Source organism: Myotis daubentonii, chromosome 9 (assembly GCF_963259705.1).
Source record: "Myotis daubentonii chromosome 9, mMyoDau2.1, whole genome shotgun sequence".
In the NCBI taxonomy this organism is placed as follows: Eukaryota; Metazoa; Chordata; class Mammalia; order Chiroptera; family Vespertilionidae; genus Myotis; species Myotis daubentonii.
The window spans coordinates 60,079,509-60,103,248 of record NC_081848.1 but is presented as its reverse complement, the minus strand read 5'-3'; the positions used below and the strand labels follow the sequence as shown (position 1 = coordinate 60,103,248).

The 23,740-nt window shown below is 43.0% G+C and overlaps 1 protein-coding gene across 3 annotated transcripts in view; it reads right to left on the bottom strand.

The window, feature by feature from the left end:
• LUZP2 (leucine zipper protein 2) overlaps positions 1-23,517 on the bottom strand; it is a 314,709-nt gene extending 291,192 nt beyond the window's left edge. Inside the window, exon 1 of one of the 3 annotated variants that reach the window (XM_059709157.1) lies at positions 23,082-23,517. In XM_059709157.1, the coding sequence (XP_059565140.1) occupies positions 23,082-23,143 (62 nt within the window). In that variant the 5' untranslated portion in view covers positions 23,144-23,517. The remainder of the gene's footprint in view (positions 1-23,081) is intronic. The other 2 variants (XM_059709156.1, XM_059709158.1) reach the window with 2 other exon arrangements.
• Between the last annotated feature and the right edge of the window lie 223 nt (positions 23,518-23,740).

Here is a 23,740-nt window from a genome sequence, read left to right as displayed (position 1 = left end):
TGGCTCTGGTCTCTGCCCACAAATCTGGGCAACAGCAAAGAATCAACCTCCCAGCATCTTTCATTGCTCTTCACTTCAGAGCTCAAGTCAGTAGAGAGTCTTAATGACAGTGATTGTTCACTATAACTTTTCGCCTTATACTTAAATAAAGGCCTGATGCACGAAAATTCATGCAAGAGTAGGCCTTCCTTCCCCCAGCTGCTGGCACTGGCTTCCCTCTGGCACCCACGACCTGGGCTTCCCTCCTCCGGCTGCCGGCTGGCACTTGGGACCCTGTCTGGCTCCCATCGAGACTCTGGCAGGCACCCGGGACCCAGGCTGACTTACCCTTTTATTAATATAGATAGTTCATTTACTCTCTTTTTTGGGATTTCTGATGCAAAGACATATAAAAATTCAGATTTTATGTTCAACCCTAAATAACTTCAGCAGGTCCCATCCAACCCTTGGTTTTATGAATTTGGCTTTCCTTGAGCTATGCATTCCAACACAACTATTCTCATTTGAGGGGCTTATTCCAACATCATTGCTTTCTCCAACACCAGAGGGGAGAGTTTTTATAAAAATTCCTCCCCCACCAAAAAAAAAAAAATAGTCCCTGTAATTAGTTTCATGTAATTCCGCTGTGCTGTCATAACCTCACCCACATCCTTGACAGTATCTTAACAATAGCAATAAATGAATGCAAAAATCTAACCACAGAATTATGTTAATAATTTTCTGTTTTTCATTGGTTTTTATTGATTTCTGGAAGGAAGGGAGAGGGAGAGAGTGAAAAACATCAATGATGAGAGAGAATCATTGATTGGCTGCCTCCTGAATTCCCCCCCACTGAGGATCAAGCCTACAACCTGGGCATGTGCCCTGACAGGGAATCAAACTGTGGCCTCCTGGTTCATAGGTCGACACTCAACCAGTGAGCCACACTGTCCAGGTATTGATAATTTTCTTTAAATAAAAAGCAAAACTTCAATTGGTTTCATGTAAAGATACCACCATACCATTGCCCACAACGTGAAATTCATCATAATCTAGTTGTAAATTAGGCTATTGGGAGGCAGGGGCATACCCTTACTATCCATTTTCCCTTAATACCATAGCATGCCTTCCTCATTCCATGCTTCAGTCTGATAGGTCTATCCTCTTCTCAGTACCCCTAAAATGTGAAGGCAGCTCATTTGTACAGGGTCACTTATTCTGCATCTATTCTTCTCATGAAATTATAACCTCAGTTTCACTATGAATGAGTAATAAGGGACTCATCATCACCATCGATTTATCTATCTCCCTCTTTTTGCTAATATGTCTTGTAGGTCCTTTGTATTGCCAAGGAAAAAAATATATAATCTAATAAAAGACAAACATTCAAATTGACTGTACCCTTGCTACACCTTAAGCCATGCCCACCAGCCAATCAGAGCGACTAAATGCAAATTAACCCAACCAAGATGGCAGCTGGCAGCCATGGAGCTGGAGTGAGCAGGAAGCCAAGTTTCCCACCTGCTGTGGGGCTCTGAGCTCCACTGAAGGCAACAAAGTTTCAATTATAGAAGGTAAATAAATCGCAGGGGGAAAAAAAAAAGAAATAAAGGAGAGGCTGGGAGCTTCTGTCACAGGGAGGCTTGGCCAGCCTGAAAACGGCCCTCAGCCCCTCACCCAGACTGGCCAGGCACCCCAGGGGGACCCCTGACCCTAAGGGGGTGTGGCCAGCCTGAAAATAGCCATCAGCCACTCACCCAGCCTGGCCAAACCTCCATGGGGTGAGGGTCTCCACTGGGGGAAGTTTGACCAGCCTGCAAACAGCCATCAGCCCCTCACCCAGACTGGCCAGGCACCCAAGTGGGGATCACCACCCTGAAGGCTGTGTGACCAGCTGCAAACAGCCATCAGCCCCTCACCCAGGCTGGCCAGGCACCCCAGCCGGACCCCCATCCTGATCCGGGACACCCTTCAGGGCAAACCAGCCGGCCCCCACCCATGCACCAGGCCTCTATCATATATAAAAAAAGGGTAATAGGCAAATTGACACTAACAGCAGAACGACTGGGAATGACTGGTCACTATGACACACACTGACCACCAGGGGGCAGATGCTCAATGCAGGAACTGCCTCCTGGTGGTCAGTGCGCTCCCACAGGGGGAGCTCTGCTCAGCCACAAGCCAGGCTGAAGGCTGCTAGTACAGCAGTGGTGGTGGGAGGCTCTCCTGCCTCCTCAGCAGCACTAAGAATGTCCGACTGCAGCTTAGGCCTGCTCCCCGCTGGCATGTGGTCATCACCCGAGGGCTGCCGAGCTGCCAGAGGGATGTCTGATTGCTAGCTTAGGCCCAATCCCCCGGGGAGCAGGCCTAAGCCAGCAGGTTGTCATCCCCCGAGGGGTCCCAGGCTGCGAGAGGGCACAGGCCGGGCTGAGGGACTCCTCCCCGAGTACACAAATTTTTGTGCACCGGGCCTCTAGTATAATATATAAATATAATAAATATATAATATATAATAAATATATAATAAATAAATATATAATATATCATATATAATATATAATATATAATATATAATATATAATATTATATATATCATATATAATATTATATATAATATTATATATAATATTATATATATAATATTATATATTGTTTAATTATATATATATATATATATATATATATATACACACACACACACACACACACACGCACACACACACACACACACACACAGAAAACATTCACTGTCTGCATTTAGTGGGAGACTTCTCTTTCACTGATCTGGACTCTTCCCAAAACTGTAGCTCAGTACCAAAGATGCACTACAGTCAACTGTTTATGGGCACCATTGCTCACCAGTTTCCTTAAAACATGCTGTTTTTCAAAGGTCTGTTTTGTGTGTGTGTTTTTCCCTGGATGAGCAACTTATTACAAATCCTGACTATGCTTGCACAATGTGCAATACTTACAACACATCAAAACACTAAATCAGTACCATTCTCACTTGGTCCTCCACTTAGCATTCTGTCTGGCAGAACTTATTTTCCCAGCCTATCACTTTCATCACTTCTTTCAAATAAACACTCTCTTACATTCAGTGTCTGAAAGGTTACAGGTAAACAAAAGCTGGTGGTTTCCTGAAAGAGTAATTCATGCTTTTCTACCAGAATTTTGCCTTTGCTTGATACTAATTAGATTCATCCACGAAATTCCCTGGTACAACCTAGACTTCAGAATCAAATTCTAGGGTCCAAACCCTGGCCCTGAAAATTACTGCAGCTATAAGAGATGATGAACAGAGAGAAGGCACAGACAAAACCATGGGTTGTATTATACAAGTCCTGAGCATATTAAAGAAAATAGTATTTACACTTCAAATTCTTTAAAGAGACAGTCACAATAGAGACACGATTTAGAAGTGCCTATTGATGCATTTATGTGTTCCTAATATCTAAAAATATTATAAGACATAATGTTGCTCCAGGACAAATCTCTTCATTGCTATAATGATTAAAAAAATAAAACATAATATAATTTCATACCAATGATTTCTACAAAATCACGACTACCTTTTAACTCTGAAGATTTTCTTATATGCACAGATGCTTCCAGCTCAAACATGAGCAAATCTTTTTTTAATTCAAAAGCAGCAAAAGTGACTTCACTTTTTATTTGACATTTTAACAATTACAATTTTCATTCATTTATCTCTCAGAGAAGTTTCAGATTTTTACCTGAATATATTAACCAAGGAAAAAGACTATAAGTCTCAGCCTCCCTTTTATCTGGGTATAGCCATTCTACTAAGGCTAGCAAATGAGCAGTATTTGTAAAAGAAATTTGCTGTCTGAAAGGATGACCTGAGCTTCAGTAGTCCTCTTGGGCCATAACAGGTAAAGACCTCAGCAGAGCAAAGAGCTGGAAAGAGCCTGGGTCATTTCTGACAGTCTGAACTTGACTACTTGGCACAGTGGTCATAGTGCCTCAGATCCATAACACTCTTAGGGGTCCACAAATTAAATTATCTAAAAATAATATTTTATGTACTTAACCCAAAAGTTTAAGATATTAAGATATAACATGCAATACTTATATTAATATAAGAACAATCACGAATGTATAATTATTTATATATACATACTTGAAGGAGGTAGGAGTTGATGGAGGGAAATGTATCTCAGACCCCAGAAAGATGTAACACAGAAAGCTCTGCTTGCTGACTGGAGAAAGAACCAGCCCTGCATTGCCTACCTCTGTCTATCTCTTCTTTGAGAAAGAGATAAACTCATAGCACTATAATCTGGAGTTTTCTGACACATCCAAGAAATTGAATCTTTAGGATCCAAACTGTGTCTGACAAAACATGCCAAATGCTGTATATGCATCACTGCCTTTCATCCTGCCTGGCTGATGGCCTTGCTTCATCTTCTAAAACTGAAAACAAGGAGCAGCACCATCTAAAACCAGGTTGCTCTTAGCCACCAGACTCTGTCCTTTCCTTAAGACACAGGAACCAGCCAAAGGCATGTTACAGATGGCATTTTTATATTTCCCCAAAATAAATATGTTGAAACCCTGACCCTCCCTGGGATAAAATTAGGTGGTGCCTTTGAGGGTGAAGCCCTTGTGATGAGATTAGTGCCCTCACAAAGGGCACTTTCTCTCTCTGTGCCTTTCATTGAATAATGATGCAACAAGAAGATGGCAGTCTCCAAACCAGGAAGAGGGCTCTCACCAGACACGTGATCTTGGACTCCCCAGCCTCCAGAGCTGTGAGAAATAGTGTTGCTTGCTTATGCCACCCAATCTCTGTGACTGTTACAGCAGCCCAAGCAGAATGAAACAAGGCAATCCTGCCTCCTTTATACTCCAATTTTCTAAGTCCCATGTTAACTTTGATACTGTGCAAGTGGAACTCAGAGGCCTGCATCTGGACCACCTAGTTGTCATTACTAACAATCTCTTTATCAATAAAGTGGGGTTATTATTAACTAGAGGCCCGGTGCACAAAAATTTGTGCACTCGGGGGGAGGGGGGTCCCTCAGCCCGGCCTGTGCCCTCTCGCAGTCTGGGACCCCTCGGGAGATAACGACCTGCTGGCTTAGGCCTGCTCCTGGGTGGCAGAGGGCAGGCCTAATCCCTAGGTGCAGCCCCTGGTCGGGCTCAGAGCAGGGCCGATTGGGGAGTTGGGGCGCCGCCCCCTGTCATGCACAGAGCAGGGCGATCCGGAGGTTGTGATGCCACCCTCAGTCACGCTCAGGGTAGGGCCGATTGGGGGGTTGGGGCACCATCCCCTGTCACACTCAAGGCAGGGCCCATCAGGGGGGTTGGGGCTCTGTACCCTGTCACGCACAGAGCAGGGCCAATCAGGGGGTTGGGGCACTGCCACTCTCACACTCAGGGCAGGGCCGATGGGGAGGTTATGGCTCTACCCCATCACACACAGAGCAGGGCCCGTGGGGGGGTGGGGGGGCGGTTGGTGCGCCGCACCCTGTCACACACAGAGCAGGGCCAATCAGGGGGTTGGGGCGCCACACCCGGTCACACACAGAGCTGCAGGGCGATCAGGGGGTTGGGGAGCTCCCCCCTATCAGGCACAGAGCAGGGCTAATCAGGGGTTGGGGCGGCTTCCCCTGTCACGAACAGAGCAGGGTGGATAGGGAGGTTGTGGCCCCACCCCCTGTCACACACAGAGCCGCAGGGCTATCAGGGGGTTTGGGCACTGCCCCCTGTCACGCTGATCCCGGTGCCGGGGGGCGCGGCTCCGCTGATCCCGGTGCTGGGAGGCATGTTACCCTTTTACTGTATAGGGTAGAGGCCTGGTGCATGGGTGGGGGCCGGCTGGTTTGCCCTGAAGGGTGTCCTGGATCAGGGTGGGGGTCCCCCACTGGGGTGCCTGTCCAGCCTGGGTGAGGGGATGATGGCTGTTTGCAGCTGGTCACACATCCTTCAGGGTGGGGGGTCCCCACTGGGGTGCCTGGCCAGCCTGGGTGAGGGGATGATGGCTGTTTGCAGTTGGTCACACACCCTTCAGGGTGGGGGTCCCCACTGGGGTGCCTGGCCAGTCTGGGTGAGGGGCTGAGGGCTGTTTTCAGGCTGGGGATGACTGAAGCTCCCAACCGCTCCTTTTTTTCTTTTCTTTTTTTTTATTCTGGGCCAGCTTTAGCTTTGCGGCTTGGCTCCAGCTCTTAGGCCTCCGCTGCTGAAAGTAGATTTCTGGCCTTTGCTTACAATGTTGCGATCCTGCTGGCTGAAGCCCGGCGGACTAAACCCCCCTGGGGTTTTGTTTAGCTTCTATATTTGTTACATAGTTGCTTAGAGTTGCAGCTCAGAGCCCTGCAACGGCAGGCGGGGAATGTTGGAGTCCTCCATCACTGAAGCAAGCAAGCCTCATGTTAGTTTCAAGCTGCCTGGCTGCTGGCTGCCATCTTGGCTGGCAGTTAATTTGCATATCGCCCTAATTAGCCAATGGGAAGGGTAGCGGTCGTACGCTAATTACCATGTTTCTCTTTTATTAGATAGGATTGCTACCCAGAGTGATGTAAAATATAGGGGCATGTACAAAAACTTCAATGTAAAATTCTATAAAATGTCAGGTATTATATCTCCATCACATGATGCCTAAACCTCACCAGCCTCTGAGTCTATCTTTGAGAATTCCTTTGGTATGATGTCAGTTGAGTAAAAGGTTACATAGGAAAAATGGATATATTATTAAATTTTCATGTCCAGTTCCTCTTAAGGAGGAAAGTAAACAGATATGAATCACTTTAATGATAAGTGGAACCAAACTAACAGCAGTGGATTACAAAACAAAATCTATTTTCAAGAATAAGTTCTCAGAGCACTGTAAAATATCTATCTGTAATATTTATGACTTATTAGGATATATTATAACTAGAGGCCCGGTGCACAAAAATTTGTGCATTGGCAGGGGGGAGGGGTGTCCCTCAGCCCCACTTGTGCCCTCTCACAGTCTGGGACCCCTTGGGAGATAACGACCTGCTGGCTTAGGCCCACTCCTGGGTGGTAGAGGGCAGGCCCAATCCCTAGGTGCAGCCCCTGGTCGGGCTCAGAGCAGGGCCGATTGGGGAATTGGGGCGCCGCCCCTGTCATGCACAGAGCAGGGCAAATCAGGAGGTTGCAATGCCACCCCCAGTCATGCTCAGGGTAGGGACAATTGGGGGGTTGGGGCACCACCCCCTGTCACACTCAAGGCAGGGTTGATGGGGAGGTTTCGGCGCCACCCCTGTCACGCGCAGAGCAGGGCCGATCAGGGGGTTGGGGTGCTGCCCCCTGTCACACACAGAGCAGGGCCCATCAGGGGGGTTGGGGCTCTGTACCCTGTCACACACAGAACAGGGCTGATCAGGGGGTTAGGGAGCTCCCCCTGTCACTCACAGAATAGGGCTGATAGTGGAGTTGGGGCACCGCCCACTGTCACACACAGAGCAGGGTATATCAGGGGGTTGTGGTGCCGCCCCCTGTCACACACAGAGCCGCAGGGTGATCAGGGGGTTTGGGCACTCCCCCATGTCACACTCAGGGCAGAGCCCATGGGGAGGTTGGGGAGCTCCCCCGTATCAGGCACAGAGCAGGGCCGATCATGGGGTTGGGGCTCCTTCCCCTGTCACAAACAGAGCAGGGCAGATAGGGAGGTTGTGGCCCCACCCCCTGTCACACACAGAGCTTCAGGGCGATCAGGGGGTTTGGGCACTGCTCCAGGGGCCAGGAGGCCTCACTGCTCCGCTGATCCTGGTGCTGGGAGGCCTCGCGGCTCTGCTTGACACAGGGGCAGTGAGGCCTCACTGCTCCGCTAATACCGGTGCTGGGAAGCTCCACTGATCCCGGTGCCAGGAGGCCTCGCGGCTCTGCTGATCCCAATGCTGGGAGGCCTCGCAGCTCTGCTGATCCTTGGGCATGAGGCCTCGCAGCTCCACTGATCCTGGTGCTGGGAGGCATATTACCCTTTTATAGGATAGAGGCCTGGTGCACGGGTGGGGGCCGGCTGGTTTGCCCTGAAGGGTGTCCTGGATCAGGGTGGGGGTCCCGCTTGGGTGCCTGGCCAGCCTGGATGAGGGGATGATGGCTGTTTGCAGCTGGTCACACCCCCTTCAGGGTGGGGGTCCCCACTGGGGTGCCTGGCAAGTCTGGGTGAGGGGCTGAGGGCTGTTTTCAGGCTGGCGGTGACTGAAGCTCTCAACCTCTCCTTTTTTCCTTTTTTTTTTTCCATTCTGGGATTCATTTACCTTCTATGGCTGTCACTGGAACTGAGAGCCAGCTTTAGCTCTGAGGCTCAACTCCAGCTCTGAGACCTCGGCTGCTGAAAGCAGGGATCTGGGTTTGTTTGGCTTCTATAATTGAAACACTGTTGCAACTCTAGCTCAGCCAGCTGGCTGAAAGCATGGAGTTTGTTTAGCTTCTATAATTGCAACATTGTTTCTTAGAGAGCAAGCTCAGAGCCCAGCAGTGGCAGGCAGGGAACCTTGGCTTCCTCCGTCACTGGAGCAAGCAAGCCTCCTGTTCGCTTCAGCTGCCTGGCTTCCGGCCACCATCTTGGTTGGCAGTTAATTTGAATATCACCCTGATTAGCCAATGGGAAGCGTGCCAGAGGTACGGTTAATTACCATGTTTGTCTGTTATTAGATAGGATGTGTACTGTGTAGTACACATTGTATACACACACACACACACATCTTCTATATATATAAAAGCCCAGCGACCCTTATGGTAGAACAACCAGAATGATCGGTTGCTATGATGCACACTGACCACCAGGGGGCAGACACTCAATGCAGGATCTGTCCCTGGTGGTCAGTGTACTCCCACCGCTGGAGTGCTCCTCAGCCAGAAGCCAGGCTCATGGCTGGCAAGTGCAGTTGCAGCAAAGGAGAATCTCCAGCGAACAGACTGCAGTCCCAGTGCCCAGGTGGTGGGAGTGTAGCTGGAATGACCATGGATCAGCCACCGCCAGTCCCTGGAACTCTCCCTTCGGACCCTGTGGCTGCACTGCTCCCCTTACGTATTGCCCTCTGGGTCTCCAGATGCGGGCTCAGGAAAATCCCACAGAGGCACTTCACACACATGCTACCTGGGCAGCCCCTCTTGAGAGTGAGTGCCAGTGAAGTCTAGCCCAATGACCAACCCCCACATCTGTCCCTGGGCGAGCCCTTTGCAACTCCCACCTACCACCCAGCCCCAGCCCCATCTCCTGGAAAGGTCAGCATCCTGGCACCAAAGGATCCCTGCAGAGCACTTGTTGGCTCCGGTGGGTGGAGGGGCACCAGCCCAGCGGGTGCTGGCCAGACCTGTTCAGTTCAGGCAGCCCCAAACTTGGGCCGGGAGTTGCGTGGAAAATCACCCCCTATAACCTGCAGGTACAATCTTCTGCAAACAAATGCAGTATGGAACATTCATGCGTTCCTTGATACCAATGCCAGCCCCTTGGAACTCCCCCTCGGGCATCAGGGTCGTGTTCCACCCCTTAGCTATTGCTGTGTTCCTTCGGACGGAACTGAAATACTAAGAATGCACCTTAACCAGGACCACAATCGGCCTCTCCCTCCTTCCTTCCTACCACCTCTAGCTGCTATTTCCAAGCTGGACCAGTCCCCACATCCAGAGAGAGTCCTGGAAAAAGTGAGAAAAGCCCAATCCAAAGAGCGGGTCTCCCACATGTGTCCGTGGCTGAGCCCATTGCAACCTTCCCAGGCCTGGCCAGCATCCGGGCTCCCACATGCCCCACGGTTCCCCAGGTTGCACCCACGGATGGTGGCCCCCAAGGATGGCCACCCCTCCAGCGGTGCTGGTACCTGGCCCTGATGATGCCCACAGCTCAGCCAGAACTTGCCGGGAGGCACATACCCCATAACCCTACAGGTACAATCTCTGGGGAACAGATGAAGCACATACACTTGGAGTTACCAGGATGAGCCTGATATCGCCGCCAGGCTCCTGGAACTCTGTCTTGGGCATCGAGATCAAATCTCATCCCTTACCAATTGCCCCAGAGCTACAGAGGAAGTCAGCAATATAAAAATGGCCACAAGGTGGCAACTGACAATAGGGGTAAAAGTCAGAGAGATGGATCTGAAGGGTGGGGGCATGGGAGAGGGAACACCCCCACCCTCCAAGATCTCCAACCTTGTATTGTTCACCTTGGAGTGTCTCTTATCCAGCTCTGAGCAATGGAAAGTATCCAGCACGGCCCAAGGTGTCCACCGGGGACCTCCGGGCCTGCAAAGCACAACCCTGGCCACAGAAGAGACATTTGGAAATATGTTTTTCAGGAAGCTGTGGGAGGAGGACAGACTCCCCACGTGACTTCCCCGTTGCTCACTGGGACGTGGAAATTCCCCGGGCATGCGGTGCAGGCTCCTGATTTCCTTTCAATGTGCAGAAATCCATGCACTGGGCCACTAGTATATACATAAACATACATACATATACATTATATAAATATAGACATATATTTATATGTTAATTATTGAGACATTAAATCAAGCCATTTTTTTTTAGATGTCAATTTTGAGATGGAAGTGTTAGCCTATAAATGGGTTAAATCTGGAACAGAGATATGACTATACTGTACTTTGTACTTCACAGTGCCATCTTCTGACTACCATTGGAAGTGCAATTTCAGTAAAAGTAGTTGAAGCTCCTAAAACCTCTGGCTGCCATTAACATCATCATTGTTATTATTATTATCATTAAGTCAATCTTCAAAATAGATTGAGTTCAAATGATTTTTCACATTCACAAAACAAAAGGTGACACTATTTATGACATAGGGATGTTGTGATGGTTTCCACACAAATGGGGCATGAAGTTAAAGTGTACTGGACCCCATGGCTCACGCAGCCATGTGCATGTATGACACAAGTCATGTTTTTACACTAGTCGGCATGTGGTTCTCAGCATCTCCTTTGTTTCTGAGTTACTTCCAAAGTGCCTGACACCACAGATGTTGATGTTCACTGATGGTCTGAGGATCCTCATCTGGAGGCGTATGCTTATTAAATCATGGGTTCAGATTCTACATCTACCTTTTGGTAATTTTGTGACCTTAGACATTTTAACTTTTCCAATCCTTAGCATCCTAATGTATAAAGCACCTTCATGAGTATGGAAAAAATTAAATAAAGTAACGTGAGAGAATTGTGTAGTACAATTCATACACATGGAAACAAACAATAACCTTGAACTACTGTGATGCATTTTAAAAATTAAATTATGAGCCCAAGCAGTTGAGATAGTTACCTGGGATCACAAAGGGGGAAGGTGCTGAGGTGCAATTAGCTTGCAGGTCAGTCTGATTGCTACCACAGTTCAAGTTTGGATGTTAACTGGAGCCAGGCAGTAGAACATTTAGTTCACTGTGCGGCTTTGGAAAACAACACCCATTAAAAAAGACATTACACAAATATAAGGTCATTATCTTTCACAATAAAAATAAAATAAACATTATTTTAGTTAGAACTTTAAAGATAGGATTTTCTGGTTGTGAACTTAGAACATACCTGACAGGAAGTTACATTTTTCTTTCCTTCTCTCACTAAATAAATCAGAACCCACTAATGAGGCTGACACACAGGCTGACACTGGCTCATTCCAGTGCTTTATATCACACACTAGGAGGCGCTATAGCATAGTGATTATGAGCATGGGCTCTCTTCCTAGTTGGCATTTTAATTTAAAATCTACCACCTATGTGAAATCTATTGAACAACAAAAACTGAAGAACAAAAATAGATCCAGAGACTTAGAAGCATCTAACAGATGGTCAAACTTCAGAGGGAAGGCAGGGGAGGGTGGGCAGGAAGAGATCAACCAATAAACTTGTATGCATATATGCAAAACCCAAGGGCACAGATAATAAGGTGGTGAAGGCGGTGGGAGGAGGAGGGGTGGGGTGAGCTGGGAGAGGTGAATGGAGGAAAAAGGGGACACATGTAATACTTTCAACAATAAAGATATAAAAATAAATAAAAATCAAATCAAATCTACCAGATTACAACCTTGGGCAAGTAACCTAACACCTATGTGTCTTAGTCCCCATACATATAAAATGGAGGCAACGTCAGTATAACCACCTCAGAAGTTCATTGTGAGGACTAATCTGGCTTAAGGTATTATAAAGTTGTTAGCAATTATTTATTATCATATAATCTTTTGATTCCTTTCTTTGTTATTCCTTTCTTTGTTTTGGCTGGCACAGTTGCACATGCTGTTTAATAGAGAAAGTTAATTGAGAAAATTTGTTTTCCACACAATGCAAAACCAACAGCTGCAAATGGGAAAGAGTGGAGGATGGCAAATCAAAACGTTCATTTTTACAAGGCTAAATGTTACTTCTACTTGGTCTGAAGACTCAGATTTCCTGCCCTAGGTAGGAAACAACAAGCATTTACTTGGCCTTAATTTTCATTGCCTCTTTATCATACAACTTGAAGTGATGAACTCGAGGTGGAAGGTGGGGTTAAGTTTCATTCTTTTCACTGTATCTGTAGATGTCACCTTGCTGTCAAGTGTTTTCCAAATAGAGGATGCCCCAATATATCCATGTAATATAGTGCTATATCACTTAATTCATTTGAGCATTTTCCAGCCTTTTGCAGAAATGTACACAAGGCAGAGAATTATTTTCATGTGACTTGAATGATAAATGCAGCCTGAAATATGGCAAGATACTCATTTATTGAATGTATTTATATTCATTGAAAATAGCTGTGATATTTGCCAGAACATCACGATTATTTCAAGCTCCTGGCTTCCGCTGCAATTAGTATGCTGAGTAAATGCCAAAGAGATCAAGGTGTTCTAGACTCCAGAGTTCTTAAATTTTGAAGCCGGGGTTTCCAAGCTTTCATGTACATCAGAAGCATCGGGTTTCACATTAAATAAAAATTATTTGGCTCCCTCCTCAAAGAATCTAATTAATATATTTAGGATAGAGGACAGAAAGTTGCTTTTTATTTTTTAAAAAATTTCTTTATTGATTAAGGTATTACATATGTGTCCTTATCTCCCCATTATCTCCCCCACTCATGCCCTCACCCCCCTGTTGTCTGTGTCCTGTGTCCGTTGGTTAGGCTTATATGCATGCAAGTCCTTTGGTTGATCTCTCCCCCTTACCACCACCCTTCCCTACCTTCTTTCTGAGGTTTGATGTTCTGATCAATGGTTCTCTGTCTCTGGATCTATAAATATTCTGGGTTATTCTCATTTAGGTACACTGAGATATACTTTGAGAGACAATGATCTGAGGAGAGATATATGATTTCTAAAAAGAAATACTGAATTAGCTGGTAGACTTTTGTATTCATGGTAAAGGTTTCAGTTTGGCTGGTCACAAAAATAATGAATTTCCTTGGATGATTTATTTTTAAGAATGCATTTATGTAGTTATTTGCCCACATGGTTTTGTTTCAGCATTCTTATTTGTATTATACATTATTTTTTTTCTTTAGAGTGTATTTGTACAGAGATTAGTTTCTGTAAACAGTGCTATAGTTTCCTTCAGAAAGCAATTCTCAGAAAAAAAGCTAGGGTCTGACCACTTTCCAGCTGGGAGAATACAGGCTAATCACTTAATGTGTCCAAAACTCAGTCTCCTAGTGATAAAACATATATAAGTGTAATGTATGGCAAGGAGGCAATGGGCAAGTGACAATAAGCATCTAGTGTACTTCCAGGGCAAGAATTAGTCCTCAAAAATATTGGCTGAACCTGTAGCTTACATGTTGTATAAAAGGACTGAATGAAATGAAGATCTACACAAAATGCTTAAAAAGGGTTCAATATCGTTCAATATTTTCTTAAATTGTAGTGTCAGGAAAAGAACAGTTTGTCCCCATTTTTTTATGTGAACTTATTTGCAGAATGAGCTCACATTTCACTTCGTGGCATCCAAAGGAAAAAGCTACTCACTCTTAACAATATAAAGCTTCCTCCACCATTTCTGCTTCTTGCCAAGATGTCACTTCAATTTTTCATGCATTTTCTTGTTTCTTTTATAATCCAGAGCATTTCCCCTCTCTTTCCTGACCCATACTAAGGGTTTTGTTTACTGCAAAAACTAGCAATGAGTGGCTACAAGCATTAGAAAAAGAAAATTAAAAACTTTAAACAGGGAAGCTAGTATTGGGCAACTTTCCTTTCCACTCTTACCATCTCTGCCCAATCACACAGCATTCAAAGAGGCCTGTGTGCAAGGTTTCAGTTCCCTCTGCCACCCCAGCCCCTTCTCTACAGTTCTGCGGAGATCATGACCACCCTCACTCCACTATAAGACCACTTGAATATAAAATTCCAGAACCCTTGACATGTCAAAAGGCTTGTCGGTGTTTATGATGTCTAAGTTTAAGATATATCTCTTTGGTCCTTCTATCTTTAGGTATTCTTGAAAAATTAACCGTCTTTAAAAGCATTAATTTGATATTATAGCAATATAATCATAACCATATTTAATGTTTAACCAGATTAAGCAACATAATTTGGAGCTCTCAGATTCAAAATGGAAGCTAGGTTAGGTCATACAGGTTTTTGTTTTGCTTGTTTGTTTTGAGGATATTACAAGGTGTTTAAATCAGTACTCCCACCTAGGATTGCTTAGGATGACCCAGAGTTGGCTTTTCCATTGGCCTCGAATTACCTGCATGCACTTGAAGGGGGGAAAATATTATGTTTTAAACACTATTCTTTGTATACACTAGTTTATTCAATCCTCTTGAAAAAATCTGAGTCACTGTTATCACATCTTTATTGATGAGAATAAAAGTGGCTAAGAAATGTTAATTGACATTTCCAGGTCATGTAGCTAGTGAGGAAGATTCAAAGTCAGCTTGATGCCATATTCTTTGGATTTAACCCAGGTGACAAGGTAAACATTTCCTGTAGCCCTGCCTACCCCATCAATCAGCTACTCACTGAGGAAGTGCTTCTGGATGCTCAGAGTTCTGTTTTAAATCAGAGTCTGAAGGGCCATAAATTAGAATCCCTCATAACCCTCTTGAGGATAGACAGGAGAAAGTCACATCCCCTGTGGGAACTTGAGATGAAAGCTGCCCCAGAATCTGCACTAGCTTTTGCCAATACCATAACTCAGCTGCAGGGACTACTTTGAAAGGCAGCAAGTCCTTGCATGATTTTTGTTCACCCACCCCCCACCTTTTTTTTTCTAAGAACCTTTCACTGGGCTCAATTCTTCCCCACCCTTGCCTCCAAAAGCATCTTATCAGAAAATAAACCACAATTTTATTATTTTGGCTGTGCCAGTCAAGAACTTTGAAATTCATTTATTTTGATTTAAAAAATATAAATAAGTTTTAGTGATTTCAGAGAGGAAGGGAGAGGGAGAGTGAGATAGAAACATCACTGATAAAAGAGAATCATTGATCTGCTGCCTCTTGCATACCCCACACGGGGGATCAAGTCCACAACCTGACTGGGAATCCGGGTTCAGATTAAATCATGAAGTCTGAAGCCTCCAGATGAAGATCCTCAGACCATCAGTGAACCAAACTGTGACCTCCTGGTTGACGCTCAACCACTGAACCATGCCGGCTTGGCTTGATTTTTTAATAAAATAACTAAATTAAGTATTGATTGCTTCAGGTGTCTAATATAAAAACAACAAACCAAACTGTCATTTTTATGTAAAGTAATAGGTAATATGTCTTAGGATATCCTGAGAGATGACTGTACAGTTATGTGCATGCACAAAGATAGAATTTAAATATATTTTTTCAACCTTAAGTGTTGGATATTTTTACTTTTCAATTTATAGGTGAGAAACTTAAGTTACAGAGTGATTAATAAACCTATTTAAAGGCAAAGAACTTGTAATATGTGCAAGTAAGGTGAAATCTATGACCACCTAAACCTAAACAAATGTTATATAACTATAAATTACTCATAGGCCATGATGAAAATATAGAGATATGTAAGGCAAATGAAAAATAATGTCACTATACATTAAAGCTGGAAATGAACATATTTAGAATCTCATCTTTGTAAGCTAGTCAAGTATGCTGCCCATTGCATAATACCACACAGATGTAGCATAGACTTAATAGGTAAGGAATATTTAAGCAAGTGTCTAGCCAGGAAATTTATAGGAAATAGTTTCAATGATAAAGATTCCCAAGCACCAAATATGTCATCTTACAGTACAATTTACTACCAACAGGGGCCATTTTAGTTGTACCTCTTGAGAGGTAAACTCTATGCAAAGATGAGAACTCATTAATGACTCTGCCCTGGGTTTTGAAAATGACCTAGCATCTTTTCTTAGGCCGGCCAACTCTTCCACAAGCAACTGAACACAGGTGAACAAATGGTGTTCAACAATTATAATTCCCTTTGATAATAGCCTATTGTACCATCTTAATTACATTACATGTGGTCAGAGAATTAGTTTTAAAATTACTTTATACTCTACAATAATTAGACTAGCTCTGAATATATTGTAGGCGCCAACTATACAAATGTGGCTTGACTGCAGAAGAGATATATCATGGAGAACAGACACATGATAGAACAGAAAATGTATTAGGGCACCTTCTGGGTTCTGGTTTTGACTGATTTCTGTGGACTTAGATAAAGTATCAGTCATTCTGGACCTCAGTTTTTTACGCCTACAAAATAAAGGGTCTTGGACTAGAATGCAATCATGTAAGTACACTCAGAGATTAAAATATTCCAAAGCAACACCAAAAACCATCAGACATAATGATATCACAGTTCATAGTATAACCATGTCTCATAGTGTTTATAAGGTCATTATTAGAGCATGATTTACTTGGTTGACCTTCAGTTTATATCTGAATGGGAGGCTTAAGTATTTCTTTGCCTCCTATAATCATGAAGCAACGTTCTTAGATATTTCAGTAAAAATGTGTCCTTTATCTGATGCAAACATAATATGCTCTATGCCTTTTATTTCCCCTGAGAAGCAAATTATACCTGTGCTATGATCCACTAGATTGACAAATGTTATCACACATTCATACACACAGTAATCTGTGGCAAAAACATATTTTTTTCATGCAGTAACTAGAATTTCATGGCACAGTTATGCATAGTTTGTGATAAAGTATGTCAAAACTAATTGAGATTAGATGGCCTCTAAAGTTATTTTCAAAACTGGGTTAGTATAAAGTCCCTTTTATGTGATGATTCTGAAGACATATAACAAACAGTTGGGTTTCTTCCATATCGGTGGTTCTCAAATTGTTCTCAATAGTAGGAAGAAAATCTCAATGTTACCTTTTCTTGCCTTTAATTTTTCTAAATGTCTGTATCTCTTAAAGATTGCTCACACTTGATGAAATCCATTAACAAGTAGAAAATAAAGTTATAGACACTTTCCCCCAACCCTGCCGATGTAGTTCGAAAGCATCCATTCTTATTCATTGACACCTGTGCTTAGGACTTTGATTTGATATTATGATTGATGCAAGTAAATGGAATTAAATTTGAAAATATATACATGTAGCTAAATATACATTTTTGTGCTAAATCACATTCCACGTGATTAAGTTAAATATTGCAGTTTTTCATGGTGTTCACCAACGGACACAGCAGCATCCAAGCATATGTGAAAAAAACACTTTCGAATCAGCCTCTTTACCAGGTAATCCTCCCTACTTCTCCTGCTTCCTGACTTCTTTGCTAACATTTTCTCTTTTCTTTTGGATGATGACTGTGATTCTTGTTAATTTTGGGCCATCCAATTGATTTGTATCCAAGTTTTCATTTATTCTGCTATGTCCAGATCATTCACAGATACAAAGATTTTATGAAAATGGTAATAACCATATAGTAATAGCTGCACAGACTAACTCTGTTAAGCACTCCCTGTGTTCCAGGGAATATGGTAAACTCCTTTTCTAAATGATCTCATTCAGTCTTTACCACACCTTCTCAAGTAATTTCTATGAGTAGTTTTATTTTCAACATGAGAAAACTGGATATAGAGTGTAAGCAGTGTACCTAATACTACATAACCTGCAAGCATTGTACAATATTAAGGTCAATTATAAAATATTATTTCTCTCATTGTCTTTGGAAAACAGAAATTACTTCTGATACTCTTTAACTGGCATTATTCACTCTTTCATATTTAGAACTTTGTTTACGACAAGTATATTATATGATGTTACATAGAAGGATGTTTTTGTAACTCCTTGTTTTGTTTCTGAAGCTTTGTCTTGTCTGTCCAGTTAAACGTTTGACTAATAGTCTGAATTTGGAAATATTCTAATCTGATATTATATTTGAATAAAGTTTAGCTTTAAAAACATTTGTTATTATTTATCCAATTTTGTCTTATATGTAATCATTTCTATACATGACTTGATTATGGGAACATGCACTTGTAACTAATATTTTATTGTCCTCATGCCTTATGCAATAGCTGACTCATTGCAGGCATGCTTAATACATGATAATGAAAACATCAAAGATATCTTTAAAGATTATAACGACAAATTAAAATGGATTTTTTTTTATTTTCCAGAGAATAAAACTTTGCATTGAACATTACCTCTGTAATTAGGTTACTTAAATTACTTAGCCCTATTTATTAAAGGGATTTTCCTCTAGAAGTCAGTGAAAAACAGGCACACACATATCTCTTTCTCTAACACACACACACACACACACACACACACACACACACACACACCAGAAGCATTCTCATAACACACATGAGAAAACATCATTTCATTAGAACCACACACCCCTCAGCAGTTTCAGTAACTTTTGCTTCCTGGTCGGTAGGTCAGGTTCTTTCTTTCAATTACATAGAGAGTGGTCTGTACAATCAAACTGTACATAGTTGAGGTGTCCCTTTCATTAGTCATAAGGGAAATTTAATCTACAAAGATAATACCCAAATAAGCCATTTATAAAAATCTACTATTGGAAATAGGCAACTAAGGTCCAACATTGAAATTTGAAAAGTCAAAACAGTTGCTTGTTAATGGCTTCTTAGCCTAGAAAAGACATTTCTCTAACTCTATTGCACAGAATGGTAATTCCTATCACAAAGGAATATGCATGGGGTCAGATTAAAGGTGTTTGTGTGTGACAACACTCGCTATGGGCAGGGCTTGGGAAAATAATTCCACATGACATAGATCAGCTTGGGGGAGTTAACACAAGAACTTCTCCTACATCAAATGTATATGCTTAAAAATAAAAATGGTTGGGACTTACTGTGTTCTTATTGTGGTGCTTACCCTATATATCACATTGATTCTCAGGAGGATTAAAGCAGAGAGCAAATCATCTTCAATATATAATATTCCCTAAAAATAGATTCCAAAGTAAACATGTGGTATGGCTGCTGATCAGAGGGCCCAGTAGAGACCTATAAGGTGACTCCTATTGGGAGGACTTTAACCGACCATCTGCTTAAAGTTCTCCCTCGATGGAAAACCACCAGAAGTCAGTAGACCTTCACTCCTCCCCTGCCATGCTTCTCTTCCCATTGAGCCATTTAAAACTCAATAAACCAAAGGCATGAAGAGTAGAATCACAGCATAAAGGACCAGAGGTTCAGCAGTCTAAAGCACAAGGCTTCTCTGGCACTCCATGAGTCCCTTTTCACCAAGAACTTCTAAAGATTTTTCCACCCTACCATTCCTTTCACTACCTGTACGACTGCTTTCTGAAGTGAATTGCTGGCTGCCTTGGAATTGCAATTTATTCTCTACAGAATGAGGCTATTTAAAAAGTACAGTCATTTTACTCTGAAGCTTAATAGCCAACACGTTCGTTTTCTTTGAATGCATTTATTTGTGCACAGGTTAAATGTGTTTCTGTATTAACTACATTATTTTTAACATTAACTTAAATTTTCTGAATTTAAATGTATGTTCTAAACAGAGGAGACAAAACTCCAGAAAATTAAACTGCTCTTTTTAATTCTATGGAGTTTATCAGTAAAATAAATAATTCTTGGCTATTGTGGAAGGTGAACAGTTAGCTTACTTTAAGGGCAAATAAAGTAACTCTGATTGGGTGGGGGCATTGATAGTCTTCACTATGGATAAAATATGGAAGTTTTGTGATGGGGGTGCGGGAAGAGATTAATCACAAAACAGTAATGCATATGTGCATTACCTATGGACACAGAAAATAGGGTGGTGAAGGCTTGGGGTGGGGTGGGAACTGGGTGGAGGGGGCAATGGGGAAGGAAAAGGGGACATTTGTAATACTCTCAACAATAAAGACTTTTTAAAAATGTGTTGACTGAAATAGGTTGTGAAATCCAGTTTTGAAAGGAACAAAAAATTAAATGCTTGCATCATCTAGTACTGATTCTTCAAATATCTCATTGGAAAATAAAGTATGTAACTAAATTTTTTAAAAGGTTGGAATGAACAAACACAAACAGAAAGATATTCAAAAATTCATATTTAAAAGACAGAATTATTTAGAGTTTTAATTTGTGTGGATAGAATACTATTATATAATAACTCTCTAATTGCCTCATTTGTTTTAGTGAACACATTCCTGTATTTTAAAACAGAACCAAACTTTAAACCTTGTGGAAAGATAATAGCAAGGTATTAAAGAGCTAGGCCCAGAGAAAGAGATGTTGAAACATACATTTTTTTTTTTTGCATTAAGAGTCTCAGATCTACATTTCTCACACTTTAAAAAGAACTTGACAAAGACAAATGATAAAGACTATAGGAGAACCTAGCAAGAGCCACACCCTGCTATTAATGCATTCGACACAGTCTAAGTATGTGAATTGCCATTTGCTTCACAAACAGGACCACGGACTAAGAAACTAAGTTAACGGAAATCTTTGGCTAGAAAATTCACTGTCACAGGTGGCCATGGCTGAGCTACACTGTTTGTCTCAGCAGGATAATGAACTCACCTCTACTAATGCCACTGTTCTCACAAACATGTGCAGCTTGGGTTCTAACTTGTACATTAACCACATGTCTACAACAACTCTTAAATGTTGCATAGAGCATGGCCTTCTGTTACAGGCCATTAAAACATAATCTCTTCTTGCAAAATGACATGCTAACAGCATCACATTCATTTTTTTTTTAATTTTCACACTGTCAGGAGGTAATCTTGGTACCCAATAAAATAATTGCTACTGAGTAATCACAATAACAAGATATGCCATTGATTACAATAACTTTCACTTACTTAAGCCCACCATGTTCTTTTTGTTGAGTAAGCAAAAAGGAAAATTTAAAGACCTGTCACAATTTTCAAATACAACCACCACTGAAGAAGTTTCATATCTAAAGTAAACTACAAATGACTAATTCAAATATTTGATATAATAAATGTGTTGACTATGATTTAAAATGTATCCTTAAAAATTACAACTTTCATTAAAGGGATGGAGATAATTCTTTGTCTCTCTTTCTACTATATAACCAATGTTAAAACTTTGGAAGCTAGAGACTTAAGAGCTTTGTAAGCTACTTAAATTGCAGCATCCTTAAAAATCAAATGTACTTTTGGAACACTACACATTTCAATGTCTTTAAAATCACTTTAGATTGTTTAAATATTTATTATTTTATGTATATGTTGAGAGGCATCTACTCAAACTTTGACAATTACCATTTTTCTAGAAGACCTCACAAGTAATTATTAAACCAGAACACAGAAGTTCAAAGTAAATGGCAAGACACTGCAAAGACTAACTGTGATGCTCAATTTGCATTGAGTTGTTTACAGCTAGCCACAAATATTAAAATGAGCTCTGTAATTGGAGCAAAATATTATAATACTGGGCAGCACCTGTGATTTTAAAAGCATCTTATATTTTGTGAACTGAAATGACCAGCAACACTCAGAGAAAATAAAGAATATACACTAATTCTATTATAGTCACCTGGGCTTGTTTACAAGAAAAGACTAAGTTCATCAACTATTGGGGCTAAATCTAACAGTCCTCACACTAAAAGGAAAGTTTGGTAACAGGAGCTTTCAAGAGGATGTGTAGATTAGGAGTGAACTCAAACCTGTTTTACTGCCTTGATTTTTCCTAGATCATGAGTTTTCTTCATACATCTATTTTCAGATTTGGAGCTAATTCTTTTCTCCCTTTCATTTTCCATCAGATACACAATCAAATAATGTTTCCATTCACATAGCTTTGGAAAGGTCCTCGTCCTGTGGGGCGTATTTTATTTTTTAGTAGCCAAGGGAGAGAAGTTGCTGCCAATCGGATGTGACGGGCATGCGGAATAAAGGCTGAGATTGGGCAAAGAAACAGTCCACCCTTGTGCTGCTCTTGTGGCAGGAGAATGCCAGCCCATCACCAACTCCGGGACTTGATGAACAGTGGCAAGTCACAAAAGTCTTTTCACTCACTTCATTTTAAACCTCCATTCAAAATAGCTCCTCTGTGCTGGGACTTAAAGCCCCATTGATGGTCAGCGATGGAGTACAGCGATGTTTCTGAGGAGGGTCTCTACATCAGCACTCTGAGAGTGTCTTCTAACTTTTAATCTCTTCGTGTGCTCCTTAATCAGACCCGATCACAGACATCCAAATGAAAATGCCTCCCACTAAGTCTACGCAAGACGTTACAACAGGCCGTTCCACAAGTCAGGAACTTTTGTGGAAGGCATACCATCTTCTGGGATTAATCTTTTTTTTTTTTTCCACCCTCCTCTAGTTCCCTGTATCTTAAAATCACACACACACTTGAGGGATAAGGAAGCTCTGTGACTATTAAGGCTGCTCCAGTGTGAAGGCACTGCCTGGTGCCAGTTCCCTCCTGTCTCTCTGTCTCCTTTATTGTGGTTGGTTACTGCGTGCTATCTTTTGCTATTACTAGGGCTGGAGGGAACCCGTCTTTAGAAGGGGAAGCTGTTGGTCCTCCCACAGGGAGTAATACTGAGACTTTAAGGACTGGGATAACTAGAAAAGGGCTTTGCTCTCCTCCCAGGATTTCAGAACCCTAAAAACAGAGGGACCCTCCAACTTGGGCAGGAGATGCAAACAGCTCGTGGGTCTGTCCTTGGCCCCCACAGGTGAACTGCAGTCGGACCAACCTACCAGCAGCGCCCTTCGGTTCAGGTCCCTCCCGCTCCTGGACTCACCTGGTGCTGAGGACCAGCGCAGGCAGGAGAGGCAGCAAGTAGTGAGCTGCGCTGAATTTCATGCTGTCGCCGGCCGGGGTCCTTCTTCCCTCGCTGGCTTTGCTCTCCCTCCTTCTCCCGGTCCTGTCTCCCCTTGGTCCCAGGCTTTGTCCCCGGCCAACGATAAGCCCGCTCCAGCAGCAGACAGACAAACGGACAGATGCCTCTCCAGGCAGGCACCGACAGCAGGGAGTATCTTTGGGAGTGATGTCACCAGCGGCGAGTCGAGCCCTGCCCGGGATTGTTCGCGCGGCACCGCCGCTCCTGAGCCCGGAGGACGCGCTGTCACTCGCGCTGGAGGCGGCGCGGGAGAGGGAGGAGGTGCCGAGCGATGGCCCCGCGCTCTGGTCAGCGGGCCGCGCTCACCCCTCTGCACAGCCGCCCGGGGCCGATCATTTATCCCTGCTTTCCTGGAAGATGGGGAGGGGAGGGGCGGGACGGGGAGGGGTAGAGGAGAAGTCTAATTTGCCAGTAATTGCACCAGCGTACTTCGCAGGGGGTGAGATGAGTCACTAGGAAAGACTAGCGGATGCTTCCATGGCAGGCAGGTGTCCCTCGCCTGATTAAACAGTGTTTGAAAGAACGTCACTCTGGAGAGAGTGTTTAAAAGGTTATTTTAA